The 18,058-nt window shown below is 41.1% G+C and overlaps 2 protein-coding genes across 15 annotated transcripts in view; one reads left to right on the forward strand and one right to left on the reverse strand.

Annotated features, from left to right (window-relative positions):
• ABHD17B (abhydrolase domain containing 17B, depalmitoylase) overlaps window positions 1-1,234 on the reverse strand; it is a 45,611-nt gene extending 44,377 nt beyond the window's left edge. For 3 of the 4 annotated variants that reach the window (XM_008952964.5, XM_034967564.3, XM_055091896.2), the window contains exon 1: window positions 1,103-1,234. The gene's annotated coding sequence lies outside the window, so the exon portion shown is untranslated. The remainder of the gene's footprint in view (window positions 1-1,102) is intronic. The other variant, XM_034967565.3, reaches the window with a different exon arrangement.
• A 938-nt stretch (window positions 1,235-2,172) lies between these two features.
• Window positions 2,173-18,058, forward strand: part of C11H9orf85 (chromosome 11 C9orf85 homolog) — a 74,243-nt gene continuing 58,357 nt past the window's right edge. For all 11 annotated transcript variants that reach the window (XR_010109053.1, XR_608688.6, XR_608686.6 and 8 more), the window contains exon 1: window positions 2,173-2,304. Coding sequence is in view for 6 of the 11 variants with exons in the window: in XM_055091897.2 (XP_054947872.1) it covers window positions 2,203-2,304 (102 nt within the window). In the remaining 5 variants the exon portion in view is untranslated. The remainder of the gene's footprint in view (window positions 2,305-18,058) is intronic.

Here is an 18,058-nt window from a genome sequence, read left to right on the forward strand (position 1 = left end):
CTGTTAATCTAAACAGATTAACGTTATTACAACATGTATCTGGCTTTCTACTCCGACTCATTAGGTATTATAGTTTCATATGTTGGCACAAGATCTCCAAAGATTTATTAGAGGCATAAAAAAATTCCAAATGAATCATCTATAGATCAAGCATCATATATCACAAAAAGTATTAAACAGGAACACATTTCATAAACAGCGAAATTTAAAGGTCACCCTCTGTATTCCGTTATTCATCCTTTTGCTTACCAAATCTACTTCACACTGACTTAAAGCATCATTTACAAAAAATTCTCTTCGGGCATTGGCAGAAATCTCACCAAAGATCAAAGATCTGAACTTTTTTTTTTTTTTAAACAAAAACCCCAGGTTAAATACACTCTTTCCTTTACGAGAGCCCCCACACAGTACAATCTAATTTGACATAACTTTGTTTCGGGGTTAACAAAAATCCCAAACAAAACCTTTAAATTTTCCAATTCAAAAACGATTCCTGATAAGCCTACCTTAGAGTTCGAAAACAAATAAGATTAAAGCCCAACCATCTAAAGAAAAAGAACCCTACGACAGCCCCACCGGAATACACAAATCGCCAAGCCCCGTGCAGATTCAATCTAAAATCGCGCCCGACAGAGATATAAGGGCATTCAGGAGAAAGCTTTTAGGCACCCGCGAATCTCTCAGTGCGCCAGTGAGGGGAATGGGAACCTGACCCCATCTTTTCATCCACTGAGAGAAAAGCAAAGGAAATGAAATGGAACCCTTCTCTTCAGCGAGGAGGACCAAAGACCTTCTTAGAGTGTCGGTCGGTCCTCCCTCCCCCACCCCCTGACTCCGGCCGCTCCACGGACCGCAGGGACTGTCCTACCGCTCCCCTTCACGCAACCATCAGAGAATCCTCTCAAAAACACAGACCCGATCAGGAGTGGCTTCCCCGCCTTTCCCCTGTGCCGAGAGGGATCCCGGTCGCCAACAACAAAGACGCTTCCCGCTCCCCTCCCCCCGCCGGCCCGGGCTCGTCCCTCCCGCGCTGCGGCTCCCGGCCTAGCGCCCCCTCCCCGAGCCGGGCTGCGGCGTCCCCAAACCCCGAGGCCGCACGCACCTGCACCTGAGCGGCCCGGGCCGAAGCGCCGGGCAGAAGAGGTCGAGAGAGAACCGCAGCCGACGCGCTGTCCTCCACAAGGCGAGATCCGCGCTCCGGGCGCCGTCCGACTCTCTCGGCCTGCAGACTGGCCCGACAGAGGAGCGGGGACCAGGGCTGCAGCCCCCGGCGCCGGGGCGAAGAAGGACGGCGGCGCCCCAGGGGCCCCGCTCGCGCTCCCGAGTCTCGCCTCGCGCCGGCCCTGCTCCTCCACAAGAGCTCGCGTTCTGCTGACTAACGGCCCCGGTGCGGGGCGCTGGAGCGGCCGCCGCTGCCCGTCGGTTGCTCTCGGGCCTCACGTCCCGCGCGGCCGTGGTCGCAGCCGCCGCCGCCACCGGCTCCCTTTCTGGCACTGCAGACACCACCCAGACCCAGCCAGGTCTTCCTTCTCTTTAATCCTGCTTTCTTTGCTCCTCCTCAGCCTGCCAAGCGCGAGGCTCGTTCCGGTAGCGGGAGGAAGACTGGAGGGGAACCGAGGGGACGAGCACAATCCCCACTGAGCCAGGAGTTGGCCACTGACTCGAGGAAGGTGCCAAAGCTGACCCCGGCTCCAGCCTGCTAGCGGGCGGGGGGAGAGACGGAGCCCAGCCTTGCCTCACTTCCACCAATCACAGGCCGCCCGGCAGGGTGGGAGGCGCTCTGAGCTCCAGGAGAGGCTGAGCTCGCTCAGCAGGAGGCGGGGATTGCGGAAAAGAAGAACCAATAGGAACAAAGGTTCCCCGCCCCTTTGATTTGATGGACTACACATTCGGGCCAATGGGGGAATTCTCATTTCGAAGAAAGCGGGACTTGTTCTCCGGGTTTGAGAAAGAGGCTGCGCGGAGCCGGAGGGGTGAGGCTGCGCCGCGTGGAGTGGCTTGCCTTAACAGCAGGGAGGGCAGAGCGATGCTCTTTGACCTCCCAGAAGAGTCACGTGGGCTGACCCAGAGCCGGGGCGGAAAGGCTGCGTTAGTTTCTTCCGGGTCATTGACAGAAGCGTCAATTCCTGGGAGTAGTTCGTTGGTTTTCTTTCCCCTCATCCTTTTGCCTGCTCCCGGCGAGGGGTGGCTTTGATTTCGGCGATGAGCTCCCAGAAAGGCAACGTGGCTCGTTCCAGACCTCAGAAGCACCAGAATACGTTTAGCTTCAAAAATGACAAGTTCGATAAAAGTGTGCAGACCAAGGTAGGAACCTGCCTGTTGCACGGTCTTTGACTCCAGGAAGGAATGGCTCACTGGAGAGGGGAGAGAGGAAATGAGAGGAGTCGGCTGGGGCGAGTGTGGACCGCAGCCCAGAGTTAGTCTTGGCTGCAGTGCAACTCTTTCTAAAATGTTATTCTCACGCCCTTTCTTTGACCTGGACATGTTGTCTCCTGGTAAATATTTGATGGTCAGCACACTTAACTAATTAAACAGAGTGAACAGGAGCCTAATGAAATCTAAGGTGCAGATGGGGCAGTTACGTCGTTCAGCGTTCCCATCTGGATCAAATTAGCAGAGGGAAACGAGGATTGTGGCATGAGTGGCTCTTTCAAATTTTACACCAAGTTTATGCAGCTACGATTTTTTTTTCCCAAAAACCCCAAGCCCATAGAGGAAATGTGAATGATTAAGCTGTCTTAGGCTGTCCTCACTAGTATTGTGTGAAATTTCTGTTTTGTAACAATTGTTTTGAAGATAAAAATATTTGGTTAATGTAAAAATACTTGTTTTGCTGTTTATCTTTAGCAGGACTTCTGTAAAATCCTGCTAAAAAATTCAGACTGTCTAGATAGCCAGAGGACTTGGGTTGTATATAAGTACTAATTTGCAGGCCGGGCGCCGTGGCTCAAAGTGCTGTAATCCCAGCACTTTGGGAGGCCGAAGCGGGTGGATCACCTGAGGTCTGGAGTTCGAGAACGACCTGGTCAACATGGCGAAACTCCATCTGTACTAAAAATACAAAAATTAGCCGGGCGTGGTGGCTGGCGCTTGTAATCTCAGCACTTTGGGAGGCCGAGGTGGTGGGCGGATCACCTGAGGTCAGGAGTTCGAGAACGACCTGGCCAACATGGCGAAACTCCCAATCTGCTAAAAATACAAAAATTAGCCGACGTGGTGACGGGTGCCGGTAATCCCAGCTACTCGGGAGGCTGAGGCAGGGGAATCGCTTGAACCCTGGAGGCGGTGGTTGCAGTGAGCTGAGATCACATCACTGCACTCCTGGGCGACAGAGCAAGACCCCGTCTCAAAAAACAAAAACAAAAAACTACTAATTTGCTGTTTGCTGTGAATCTCTCTCCCTGTCTCCATAGCTGTATGGAGAGAAAATCATTGACAACAGGGGCATATTAGGGGCCAGCATCACTCAGATAAACCTAATATTCACAAAAGTTATGGAGCTCAAATTTACTAGGTGTGCGGCTTGAGTGAGTTGTGTAATATTTAATTTCTCTGAGCCTTACTTTGGTCTCAAATGCAAATTTGTCAGGGTTGTTGGGAGGCGAAACCATATGATTATGCATAAATGGCCTAGGTCATAGTAAGTGTTCAATAAGTGATTAATTTCCCAACATTTATTGGGAAAGCAAAGTCATCTGTTTTTGGTAACCTGTGATCTCCTTTTCCTTTCCTCTTTCTTTCTTTGCTTATTCTACAAATATTTAATAAGCACCTTCCGTGTGCAAGGCCCTGTGTTCATAGGTATACCGTGTTCAAAAGAGCTGACTCTCCCTTCACGGAGCTTATAGTTTCTAGGTGATATGGGCAAAAAGAAAGCAGAAAGATAAGTAAATACAAATTATGATAAATATTGGTGAAGGGCAACACAGCTCAGTAAGGGAGAATAAGGAAGAATATTTTAAATTAAGTGCTCTCCTTTCCCCCACTTAGGTTGAGAGGTTTTTCAGAATGAAAACCTGAAGCAACATTTGGGAAGACTTTACCAAGTTTGCTCCCATTATCAATAGGTAAACCAGAATAAAAATTAAAAGCTGCACTATTCCAAATAGATGTCTGCGTCTTGTGTATTCTTACCCTAAGGTTGTGCACAAACATTTGCTTTTGATTGTTTTTCATGACTGTTTTCGTAAAAAGCAGTTTTAATGAGTATTTAACTATAGTGTAGCTTCTCCTACTTGTACTTTTCATTGTGCATTTTCTTGGTGTTATCTAATAACTATGTCATTCTGGTCCTAAATGTTTTCCTGGGTCTCAGGTTCAGTCACTAAGTTGCATTTGACCATTTTTATCTTTTTATCTTTAATTCCTTTCCCTCTTTTAAGTTATGAAAAAGTCTCATTTGTTAATCAGGAGGACCACCAGGCCACTTCATTATTGAAGGTTCTGACAAAAACAACACAAAATATTTTACTGAGGAAAAATCATTCGGTTGATTGTTCATCTGTGTAATGAATAGCTAATAATTGTCTGTGATCATAACAGATTCTTGCATCTGCTATGAGTAGCCATCTAAAGCCAAGACTTTGTCAGAAGCATCTGATCCTAACTTTGTGCCTGTTCTTTACACTGGAAAGCTATTTGATCTGGTGACATCTAACAAAGGAGTGATAAAAAATGCACGGTTCTCTGTAACTCCCCATAAAGCAAGCTTGTCCAACATATGGTGCAGGGCGTCTTTGAATGCAACCCAACACAAATTCGTAAATTTTCTTAAAACATTATGAGATTTTTTTGTGATTTTTTTTTTTAAGCTCATCAGTTGTCATTAGTGTTAGTGTATTTTATGTGTGGCCCAAGACAATTCTTCCAGTATGGCCCAGAGAAGCCAAAAGATTGGACACCCCTGCCTTAGAGGACTGTAGTAACAATTGACTACTTGTATTAAATACTTTATGATTTGGTAGGGGTCCTACATGATAGTTTTTCTTTTCCTCCTCTGCCAAGCAGTTTGTTAGGACTCACTGCAATTAGAAGTTGGATAATTACAGATGTTTTATTGGAAGTTTATATAGGTAAAGCACTCATTCTCAAAAGGACACAGATGATAGCTTTCTTCATATGCTTGAATATACTCTAGAAAAGGAGAGTATATTCAAATTTTGTGCCATTTCAAATGGCCAAACTTGGACCAGGGAATCAAAGTAACAAAAATAGGTTTCAGCTCAATATGAGGGAATTATCTGACAGTGAAGGGGCTTGCACCGGGATTTGTAACCTCCTCTTCCCTGGGGTTATTTAAAAGAGGTCCCTCTGGCCATTGGTCACCGGTACCCTCAAATGACTTATGGGGATTGGGAGGGTCGGCAGTGGGAATAGGTTTGAATCTTTTCTAGTCATTTAGTACTAAGATGTTGAGCAGATCAAGGCAGCCTTCTTTCCCTTACTGGAAAGGCAGTGATGTCCAACGAAAAGAGCATTGGACTAAGAGAAAAGAGCCATTCCTTAGCCCCAGTTCTGTCATTTGTTTTGCTTGATGATGTCAGGCAATTTACCTATAGCTTTTAATCTATGATACTGGGTTAGTACTATCTCTTGTCTTACTTTCCTCTGAGGATTGCTACAGAGATCATTACAAAAATTATTATTATTATTTTTTTTTTTTTTGAGACAGAGTCTCGCTCTCTCGCCCAGGCTGGAGTGCAGTGGCGTGATATGGATCACCACAACCTCCACCTCCCGGGTTCAAGTGATTCTCTTGTCTCAGCCTCCCAAGTAGCTGGGATTTCAGGGGCACGCAACCATGCCTGGCTAATTTTTGTATTTTTAGTAGAGACGGGGTTTCACTGTGTTGGCCAGGTTGGTCACTCCTGACCTCAAGCGATCTGCCCACCTTGGCCTCCCAAAGTGCTGGGATTACAGGTGTGAGCCACCGTACCCAGCTACAAAAATATTTTTAAGAATAAGAACTAAGAATAAAGCCCATAATAATTTATGTGGCCCTGCAGTTGATCAAAGCCTAAAAAAATTAATTAGAAAAGAAATGCATGCTTGTTGAAGAATACTGAAACAATAGAGAAGTATATAAGGTACTGTATAAAAGTGAAAGTCTCTGTTCCCAGTTTTAGTCCTGTTCAGATATAGTCACTGTTAACACTTTGATGTGTACATTTCTAGATATCTCTGTATGATACAGTGCATATGTAATAAAATACATCTTTTCCCTTCTCATTCAGTAAAGTGGATGTGTCAGAACAGAAAGATTAAGCTTATTTTTTAAATGGCTGTGTAATATTATACAGCACAAATGTGGATTAGCTTATTTAACTACTTTCCTATTAATAAACATTGAGTTGTTTTCAGTTTTGCACTATGCCAAAAAGGCCGCAGTGAAATTCTGGTATTCCTGTCTGTATTCCACATGTGTTATCTGGTACCAAACATTGTGCTAGATATTGGAAGTATAGGGTTGAGCGAAATATACAGTCACAGTCTTAATTGAAGCTTGTGATTTGGTGGGAGAAGTGACAGGCATTAATCAAATAATCTTTCAAGTATGTTAATACTACAGCAGTAAGAGCTATGAAAGAACGGTCTAGGGAGCCCTGAGAGTATCTATAATAGCATGAAGTCTTGATTACGTTTGGAGGGTTAAGGAAAGCGCCCCAAAAATCAGAAGGATGAGTAACATTAAACTAAATGGAGGAGCATCTGTCATCCTTTTGAGGATGCTATTAATAATATATATATAGTCAGTATTGTTTTTAATAGCATTTCCCAAAATATATTTCTTAGAGCCCCAAGGTCATGTATCTTCTTCATAGGGCAGGAGAAAATTTCATGATCAAATCACTTTGGAAATACTGTATACTAGATCTCACTTTTAGAGGTGGGTTGTAGTATACATTGGAATAAATCAATGTTTTGCAGTTAAAAAATTATTCAACCAAAACTTGCTTGGCTATGGAACGCTTTGATTTACATAATACCTATTGAACTAATTTGTTGTGGAGCTCACTAATTTTAGGAAACTATAGTCTTCATCTTGATACGGAGATGGAAAATGGAAGTCTATGGGTGTACTCTAAATAATTTTGGAAATATAGTTTTATTAATACAAGTTGAGTATTATTTATCTGAAATGCTTAGGACCAGAGTGTTCTGGATTTCAGATTTTTTCAGATTTTGGAATATTTACATTATATCAGTTTAGACTCTTTAATCCAAAATGTTCCAACAGGTATTTCCTTTGAACATGATATAGGTGCTCAAAAAGTTTTAGATTTCAGATTTTTTGGATTAGGGATACTCAACCTAATCCAAATTAGGTTAGGGATAGCTAATATTTGTGTACTTAAGTGTATTAGGCACTATGTTTAGGCACTATGTATACTTGCTATACATTATCTATAATAATTTCATCTTCAAAGTAACCCTAAGATAGATGCAAAATGATCCCATTTTACATATTGGGAAATTAGGGCTTAGAGGTGAATGACATGCCCAGAGTTACATAATTAGCACATGCTTCTTCATTGGTTGGATGGGATCTGTGGGAGGACACTTCAAAGGGCAAGTAAATCAAAAGCCCTCCATGTGTATGTGTGATTTTAAAATATATATGTACTGTATTTTTGGGTGTAATAGAAGCAGTGTGACACCAGATTAGGGTCAGAACAGAAATGAGTGTGGTTTATTGCCACCGATACTAAACATTGCCTGTTTGAAATGTTCTAGGGAGAGTCTTTCCTCATGAGGTGTGGCCCCTGGAGTATCACATGCCATACATGTGGGCTGGTTGGGGTGGATCTCATCTCATCAGCCTGGGCTCTGTAGCAGAGGCTCCTTTTGCTGACTTAATGTGAAAGTAGATACTAATTTAGTCCATTTTCTTGGCTCCTGATTTAGGCAGAAAGCTGTCAAGTTTAAGATTAGTTATGATTGCATTTATACAGCAGAACAGGATTCTGTGTTTACACACACCTTTATTCACAGTTGTCAAAAATGGGGAAAACCTCCAAATATCTATCAACGGGAGAATATATATAAGCCAATTGTGGCAGAGGCATGCAATGGAATACTACTCTGCTATTTTAAAAAAAAGAAACACTGATACAAGCAAAGCAGATGAATCTTGGAAACATTAATGTGGAGGGAAACAAACCAGATACAAAAGAGCATACTATGTGATTCCATCTATAGAGACCAGAAAGGCACAAGAAAACTTTCTGGAGTGGCAGGAGCAGTGAAGATTATAAGAGCAAATATATTAAAACTCATTAAATTGTACGTTTAAGGCCTATGCATGACATTGATATAAATTTTACCTCAGTCAAAAATAGGCAAACAAACAAACAAAAAAAACCAAGAAGGCCGGGCACAGTGGCTCATGCCTGTAATCGCAGCACTTTGGGAGGCCAAGGCAGGCAGATCACTTGAGGTCAGGAGTTTGCAAACAGCCTGGCCAACATGGTAAAACCTCGTCTTTACTAAAAATACAAAAATTAGCCAGGCGTGGTGGTGGGTGCCTGTAATCCCAGCTATTTGGGAGGCTCAGGCAGGGGAACCACTTGAACCCAGGAGGCAGAGGTTGCAGTGAGCTGAGATCGTGCCACTGCACTCCAGCCTGGGCCACAGGGAGGGAGAAAAAATAGGTATTACAGGCAAAGGACTGATGAACCACCTAGATGTTTTAAAGTTCTGTTTTTGTTTGCTTGCCTTTTGTTTTGGGAAAGTTGAAGGAACACTAATTATATTAGTGTTCCTATTTTAAAAGACAACTATTTTATTCTTCAGAAATAAAAACAAGTTAACATTCTAACAGATATTGAATATCTCAGCTAACCACAAGTCACAATAATTCTAATTGTCTTTTCATCTTTACCTTTTTGTAAGTCTTTATTTGCAAACTCTAGTCATGATGTTTGAGTTTGTCTCCCTGTGGAGCAGGGGTCCCCAACCCCCAACCCCCGCATCGGTCTATGGCCTGTCAGGAACTGGGCCACACAGCAGGAGTTGAACTGCAGGTGAGTGAGTTAAGCTTCATCTGTATTTACAGCCACTCCCCAACTCTCACATTACCACCTGAGTTCTGCCTCCTGTCAGATCAGCTCTGGCATTAGATTCTCATAGGAGTGTGAACCCTATTGTGAACTGCACATGGGAGAGATTTAGGCCGTGTGCTCCTTATGAGAATCTAATGCCTGATGATCTGTCACTGTCTCCCATCACCCCCAGATGGGACCGTCTAGTTGCAGGAAAAAAGCTAGGGCTCCCAGTGATTCTACATTATGGTTGTATAATTATTTCATTATATATTACAATGTAATAATAATGTAAATAAAGTGTACAATAAATGTAATGCACTTGAATCATCCCAAAGCCACCCTGATCCCCCACCCCCACCCTAGTCCATGAAAAAATTGTCTTCCACAAACCCCGTTTCTGGTGCCAAAAAGGTTGGGGACTACTGCTGTTGAGTAAAGATGATCATTACAAAGTAGATTTTGTATATAAGGTACTGAGCCTGGGTACTGATTTTTTTCTAGTTTCAGATAAAGTTGTAATCCTAATTTCGTGGGTTGTGATGCCTGACACTGTAAAATGAATGAATAAACTTTGCTGTGGGAAAAACCTTTACTGTACTATTTGTCCAGGTAGCTTGGTATCAGTTGTTAGGGTCTTTGTCCTGTCTCCCCATGCCCAGAGATGTTGAGCTTTAAGGAATAGACCCAGATTGGTTCATGTAATCCCTGGTGTGAGGAATTTTAGTGTGAGTGGTGAAGTGCCAGTCATGGGAATAAGTGTTATTTCTCAGCCAATGGGCATCAGCAATTAAGGGTAGCCACTGAGCAAAGCAGTTGGCCAGACATAGAATCTACCATAGATCTGAACTGACCATCTCTGACGTTCTACAGATGATTCTAGTTTTATAGAGGTCACCCTCTTTTATCTTTCTCCAAATTGAGAAATATTCTTTGATATGTTTCCCAGTGCTATTAAATGAGTTTATGTTAAATGTATTCCCTCCTCCATTGATTTGTTTTAAATTTAACATATTTTTTCAAGTGACAAGATAATTTGTGGTGTGCTAGGCATTATGATATACATAATATTATACCTAATAGTGCTAGTGAAGCTCTTTACTTTTCCTTTGTGCCCTTTTCAATGCTTTGAAGAATTGTAATCCATACTATTGTTTACCTTTTATTTTCTCTTCTCTCTTTCACACAGCATAATTTCATCTATGCTTGGGGATGTTCCATATACTTAGATTCCCAGGTTGCTTCCACTTGAAGCTAATAAAGCATGTTTCTTTTTTCTTTTCTTTTTTTTTTTTTGAGACTGAATCTCTGTCACCAGGCTGGAGTGCAGCGGTGCAATCTCGGCTGACTGCAATCTCCACCTCCCGGGTTCAAGCACTTCTCCTGCCTCAGCCTCCCAAGTAGCTGGGATTACAGGTGCACATCACCACACCCAGCTAATTTTTGTAGTTTTTAGTAGAGACAGGGTTTCACCATGCTGGCCAGGACAGTCTCGATCTCTTGACCTCGTGATCTGCCTGCCTTGGCCTCCCAAAGTGTCAGGATTACAGGTGTAAGCCACCATGCCCAGCCTAAAGCATGTTTCTTAATGTTGAGGCCTGATATAATTTTTTTGTGTGCATTAATCATATATTTTAGGTACTTCATTTTATGTCTAATACATGACAGTAAGTATAGTACTATTCCCCATAGTAGAGCAAATCAAGACAAATTAATTTCAGCTGTTTTTAGGGAATAGTATTATACTTATTGTTGGATTAATTATGACATTTTATAATTGTATCACCAGTATTTGTTTCTGCATAAATTCACGCTTAGAAACAGACTATTCTGCAAATTCTTCATTCAGGTAAATTCATTAATCTAAAAGAAAGTTGTAATTAATATGAATTCACCCCCAAATGGGCCATTTTCCTTTTAGAGAAACACTATAGTAGGGAGGGGCATAGTTAGACACAAAACCTTGGGGTTGAGAGTTACAAGCTGTGGCATTTGTTATTTTAAGCCTCAGGACTCCACACCTGCAAAAATGTTACTGTGAGGTCACAGGCAGGTATACAGTGAATCCTGCATGTCCTCAGAACACCCCGGCTGCCAGCTCACTTCAACCTCAATGGCTGGTGCTGTTTTTCACATCTTCACTTTTGTGAAAGGAAGAAATGAAATAAGGAGGGGATAAAGGAATAGCTGACATGCCTAAGATTCTTTTCTTAGATTTTTCTTATCACTCCAGACCAAATAGCACTTAAATATATTGAATGTGTAAAACAAAAAAAAATTGTAAGCCCCTCAGCCAACTTAATGGACCCCCCCTTTCAGCCAAGGGGACCTCAAAGAAACTTAGAAAATTAATTCAGGCCATGATGGGAAGTGGGGAACAGGTCAAGACATGCCTCATCATACCCTTCTCCATTTGGAGTCTAGACACAACTGACCAGCAGTAACATTAAAATAGAGATCTTAAGACTAACAAAACAGACTCTGTAGTAGTAAGATACCAACTTCCAACCTGACTCTAGTGTAGTATCACATGACAGATAGCAGGCCCTGAAGGAAATCAAAGTATTTTTCCGGAAAATATATTTCTTTTGACATATTTAAAATAGCCCTGCAAAGCTGTGTTTTGTGGGGGGAAATTTGCATTCTGTAGAGAATCTCCTTCCCCTTAGGAGAGTCTGACACCTTTTAAGGTCTTTTAAGAGACATTCACTGGCTATTCTCTCTGAAGCCTGCTACCTGGAGGCTTCATCTACATGACAAGAACCTTGACTTCCACAACTCCTTTATCTAAAGGCAAGCATTTCTTTATGCTGTATTCAATTGTTCAGGCAGAGCTGAACTCTTTCAACCAATTGCCAGTCAGGAAATCTTTGAATCCACGTATGATCTGGAAGCCTCCCCCACCTCCCTTCCCTACAAGATGTCCTGCCTTTCCAGGCTAAACCAATGTGTACCTTACATACAGTGATTTATGTGTTAGCCTGTAACTTCTGTCTTCCTAAAATGTACAAAACCAAACTGTATCCCAACCAGCCCATCTTGGGTACTTGTTCCCAGGACTTCCTGAGACTGAGTCATGGGCCATGGTCCTTAACCTTTGCCAAATAAACCTCTAAATTGATTGAGACCTGTCTCAAATTCTTTTTGGTTTACAAATGAAGTAAATAAACATTCCTTTTTTTTACTGGTCTGATGTGTGCAAGGCACTGTCCATGAAGGTAATTAGCATTAGGATTCTTTAGTTGCTAACTTAAGCAGAAAGGGAATTTATTGGAAAGATACTGAACTACTCTCTTGAAACTTCCAAAAGGCATTTATTTGTTTTGGTTGGCTTTTTATTATTATTATTATTATTATTATTATTATTATTATTATTTTGAAACAGAGTCTTGCTCTGTCACCCAGGCTAGAGTGTAGTGGCGCAATCTTGGCTCACTGCAACCTCTGCCTCCCGTGTTCAAGCGATTCTCCTAGCTCAGCCTCCCGAGTAGCTAGGACTACAGGCGCCCACCACGGCTTCTGGCTAATTTTTGTATTTTTAGTAGAGACACGGTTTCACCATCTTGGCCAGGCTGGTCTCGAACTTCTGACCTTGTGATCCACCTGCCTCAGTCTTCCAAAGTGCTGGGATTACAGGCATGAGCCACTGTGCCTGGCTGGTTGGTGTTTTAATGTCCTAGATTCCCAGATCATTCATTATTACTTTTCCCTATTTGGTTTGTACATACCCTAACCCGATGCAATCTTCCAACCTTTCAATGCTCCCTCCCCTAATGCTTCCACTTTACCTTCCACAATTTATAGTCTGTTGTCATGAAATAGAGACATAGTGTTGAATATAAAATGTCTTTCACTTTCTTGCCCTACCTGGCTATTCCTGGGAGCACTGTTTCCCTGTAATCCTCTTAAGTGATGATGTATTTTCACCCCACATCTTTACCACCCCTCTCCCATGTAGAACCATTTCTCCCATTTGCTGTGTTTGTTTCTCCTTACTCAAAAACTGTAGCTCCACAGAAATACATGCTGTCAGACTACTGTACTCTCCAGATGTGTACTAAACTCCTAGTTACACCTTCTCATTAGTACCTGGGCTTGCTACCTTTCCACAGTTCCTGTCATCATACTTAGTAATTGCTACATACACATGGATAATCTGTCCAACATCTGACATCTCATTGCCACCTCAGAAGTCTACCCTCATGGTCAGACCACAGACTTGCTCCTCACTGGTAACTGCTGTACTTACAAAGTTTTTAAAAGACTGGGCCAGGCGTCATGGCTCACGCCTGTAATCCCAGCACTTTGGGAGGCTGAGGCGGGCAGATTACAAGGTCAGGAGTTTGAGACCAGCCTGGCCAACATAGTGAAACTCCATCTCTACTAAAGATACAAAAAAATTAGCTGGGCGTGGTGGCGCACGCCTGTAACCCCACCTACTCGGGAGGCTGGAGTGGGAGAATTGCATGAACCCAGTAGGCAGAGGTTGCAGTGAGCTGAGGTCGCGCCGCTGCACTCCAGCCTGGGCAACAGTGCGAGACTCCGTCTCAAAAAAAGACTGACCACCATCCATCTGGTTTCCATATCCCTCAGATAATATTTATTATCCCCATTGGGTAGTCCTGTCCATTAGCCCTTCTACTTTTTACTGTACTTCATTCATGTCTTGATTTCCCTGCTTTTCTATTTTATTTTTATTTTTTTGAGACAAGAGTCTCTCCCTGTTGCCAGACTGGAGTACAATGGCATGATCTCAAAGCTCACTGCAATTTCCGCCTCCTGGGTTCAAGTGATCCTCCTGCTTCAGCCTCCCAAGTAGCTGGGATTACAGGCATATGCCACCATGCCTGGCTAATTTTATATTTTTAGTAGAGATGGGTTTTCTCCATGTTGGTCAGGTTGCTCTCGAACTCCTGACCTTACGTGATCTGCCCACTTCGGCCTCCCAAAGTACTGGGATTATAGGCATGAGACACGGCACCCAGCCCTTCCCTGCTTTTCTAGTTTGGAGCCTATGTTTCATCAGTGTAACTGTTCTTTTGCATATACCCCAGCTCCCTTGTCCATCTTTCCCTCTGTGGTACTCAGCTGACAGAACCTCACTATGCTTAGATTCAGCTTTTTATTAAACCACCACCACATCTATCAAACTACCAATGTCTGTACCCATATATTTTATTTTATTATTACCGTAGATGAAATGCCTGTCTGTCCCTGAGGCTAGCCGCTCCACAACACCCTGGAGCCCATCTTGCCTACCTAAGGATTTAATGTGTAAATTTCCTTAGATTGTTCATGCTTTCTTGCATCCTCAATCTTTCCATCTCTAATGGGTTATTACAATTCCTATTAAAACACTCCCTAGATAGAACAAATGTTAACCTTTAAGTCGTGGCTTTTGGGGACAGATACAGGTACCCAGATGACCAGGCTCTTTTCAGAAATAGTATTAGTGGATGTGAAAAAGCATTCCAAAAGATCCTCTTAACTGTTTAAATATACAAAGCAACTTCAGATAATCCTTCTTTGGGCTGAAAGAAATCAGTGTGATTTGATTTTCTAACAGTGATTAATTTGGTCCCTGTAGGGTTTTTTGGCTTCTAAAAATATCAAGTGAACTTAGACTTTCCCATAGCTTTGGAGTTGATTTTCTCAATCTTAGTCCTAATTCTTTTCCAATTTATCTGCTTATTCTTGAGGTGGAATGACATTTTTAGAACTTTATGGCAAACATTTTCTTTGATATTTTCTCAGATGTATTTTTAGTTAGAAGAGTTGGAGCTACATTCTAAAATGTTAATAACTCAAATTGCCCTTTTGTAACTAACTTGTATGACGCATTTTCTGTTTTGCTTTTGTTTTTGCAGAGTCTTATGTCATAGAGAAGTATTTCTTCTTGTAGTTGATGGAGTTATGTATATGTAATAATTTTCAAATGATGGTCCATCAGCAGTAGAATTCGATTACAACTTTACACTAATCAGACCCAGTTTTGGAGGTCAGCTGATATTGTAGGCCATTCCCAGCATCATGGATATGAAATGCCAAGCTAAGCTAGGGATTATTTTAAATGCTTTGTTGTTCTGAGAATATTTATATAGGTAGCTTACATCAGGTGTCTGTCTTGTTTATTTTTAAATGACTCATGCCACTGAAGTCATCAATTTGAGTAATATATTTGACATCATGGTATATACTTATATATGTGAATGTTCAATATACCATCATTAGTCTTTATCATAAGGCACTACAGTAATAGGATGTCATGTTTCCCATAAACTTGAATGACATAATAATGCTAAATCTGGTTTTCAGTAAAACTAGAATAGTCATGTGTGGTAAATTGTCATCTATTATTGATATAAAATAGTATTGTGGTTACTTTTACATATGTAACACTGTTGCTTGAATTTAAACGCACCAATACAGAACAATGAGCAGTTCTTTGACTCTCATATGATGATTCAATGTCAGCTAGTCCTTAGTATATTAAAAAAAAATTCCTGGCTTACTGTGGTAGTTAATTCTAATTTTAATGTGTCTCTAGGGACACATTTATTAAGGTCTTTTTTTCACTGCCCAGTAAGAAAAGTCAGTCAAATTTAACTGAGGTATTTTTCTAATTCAAAATGGCTGACTGAACATGTACTTAAAATTTTCCTTTTCTTGGCTGGGCACGGTGGCTCAGGCCTGTAATCCCAGCACTCTGGGAGGCCAAGGCGGGTGGATCACTTGAGGTCAGAAGTTCAAGACCAGCCTGATCAACATGGTGAAACCCCGTCCCTACTAAAAATACAAAATTAGCCATGCATGTTGGTACACGCCTATAATCCCAGCTACTTGGGAGGCTGAGGCAGGAGTTTTCTTTTTCCCCAAATCTCAGTAAGAAGAAAAAGAAAGAAAAAAAGAACTATGATACCAAAAAACTGAAGAAGGTTCTGTCGGCAGAAAGCAGCATTAAGGAGAGCAGGACAAAGACAGGTCCCTTCTCTGAAGCTGGAGGAGACGGTGGACTCCGTTGTCCAATCAGACTCTCTTGGGAAAAAATATAGGGAGGCAAAATTCGAAGAAAAGGAACATATAGCTGAAAGAGACTGTTTTAGTCAGTAGCTTCTGATAAAGGCCAGATTATCTATAAGAAATGAACAAGCTGTTTTTTTATATATCTGAATGTAGCGAACTTTGTAACATATACATTGAGCAGTTAAACAAAAAAGCAAAATAAGTTCTACTTTTATTTTAAAAATTAAGAAAACTAAAATATGGAGAGGATTAGATTTATACAACTAAACAGTGTATGAATTTACAACATAATATGGGTGGAAGTTAAGGTTTTTTCAGTAAAACTCTAGAATAATGCCAAGATAGAAGAACAACTTTCTAAAGTGGGGAAATGCCATGAAAGAGAAAGGCAGAGCAGTATACCTGATCCCTGTTGGTCTTAGAGCTTAACAAAGAAACCCTTGTGCTTAGAAGCAAAATGCTTCCTGTGTATACTAAAGCAAAGCCATAGCTCTTAATTTTTAGTCTATCAACAGAGCCAGGGATTGTATAATTAATATCTGAATTCACTTCCAAAGCAATAGTGATTCCCAATTCTGCTTTAGTAATGCATTCTATAGCTACAGCTCTTTAATCACTAGCAGCACTGTCCATTAGACCTTTCTGTGATAGAAATATGCCCGATAATTGCTATCCATTTTGGTAGCCAGTAACCACATGTCCCTATCGAGCAGTTGAAATACAACCAGCACAACTGGGGAATTTTAATTTTATTTAATTTTAGTTCAATTTAAATAACCAAATGTGAATACTGGTTACCATATTGGATAATGTAGATTTAGGCCCTCATTTATAAATATGAGCTAAGCAGACTAAACTTTTTAGGAAAATAGAAACCATGATGAAACGCATGCTAGAAACCCTCCCATGCCCAGTTAAGAGAAGTAATGTAAGTCACAGAAGAGTACTTTTAAAAACCCGAAACCCGAAGTATCCTAAATTATATCCTTAATGATTCAAATAGCTTTCAAAGTCCAAAAACCAGCAAACACTGCTGTTGAAAAAAAAAAAAAAAAGAATCCTGTGACATTGCTTAAAAACTACCACTGTGGTTGTAGAAATGTAAACATCTTAATAGAAAGGCTGAATAGGACAAGGTTAAAGACTAAATTAGTGATTTGGGAGATCAAGCCAATGGGCTTGTCTAAAACCTAGTCAAAAAGGTCAAAGTGATAAAAATTATGAAATAAAATTTGATATTTGGAGGCTCAAGCTAAGAAAGCTGCTCTGTCTAAAGGAAATACAGAGGACATGGAAGGTAAGAAAGAAATGATAAAAAGAAAAAAAAAACTCCAAAGTTAAGGAAAATCTTAAGCCTTCAAGTAGAAGGGTTCTATCAAGTGCTTTCTAGGATTATTGTGGGAAAAAGATGTTACCTAGGCATATCATGGTGAGGTTGGTAAACTCCAGTGGTAAAGAGAAATTGCTACCCTCTTTCAGAGGAACAAAAGAGGTTAACTACAAAGCAACTGTAAGTAGGCATCAGACTTCTCATCTATTATCATAAAAAGTAGGGTAAGGTCTACAAAATACTGTAAAGGAGTATTTTGAATTTAGAATTTCTTATAGAGCTAAGCTATGGCTCGCTCATATGTCAGGGCAAAAAATCATCCAGGCTGAAAGTTTGTCAAAAAAAAAAAAAAAAGTATACATTTAGGGGTGTACTCCAGAATATAAAAAGATGCGAGAGAAGAAACTGATGAACCAAGAACTTAGGAAAACTGGGTTAACTTTAAAAATGATTGACAATATGGTAGTGAAATTTAATGCTGTTGTTATATAGAATTATAAAAATAGAAGAGGTAAATCTTTTAGAAGAAAAAAAAGTAAACTCATAGTTCCAGGTTTCAACCAAACCTAGGGATTAAAAATAAATGCAAGCTAACGATCTTGTCTTGTTTGGGTGGCGGAGAAGCCACAAACAAGAAAAATCAGTATTGCCATCAAAATTTTAA

Source organism: Pan paniscus, chromosome 11, assembly GCF_029289425.2.
Source record: "Pan paniscus chromosome 11, NHGRI_mPanPan1-v2.0_pri, whole genome shotgun sequence".
Lineage (NCBI taxonomy): Eukaryota > Metazoa > Chordata > Mammalia > Primates > Hominidae > Pan > Pan paniscus.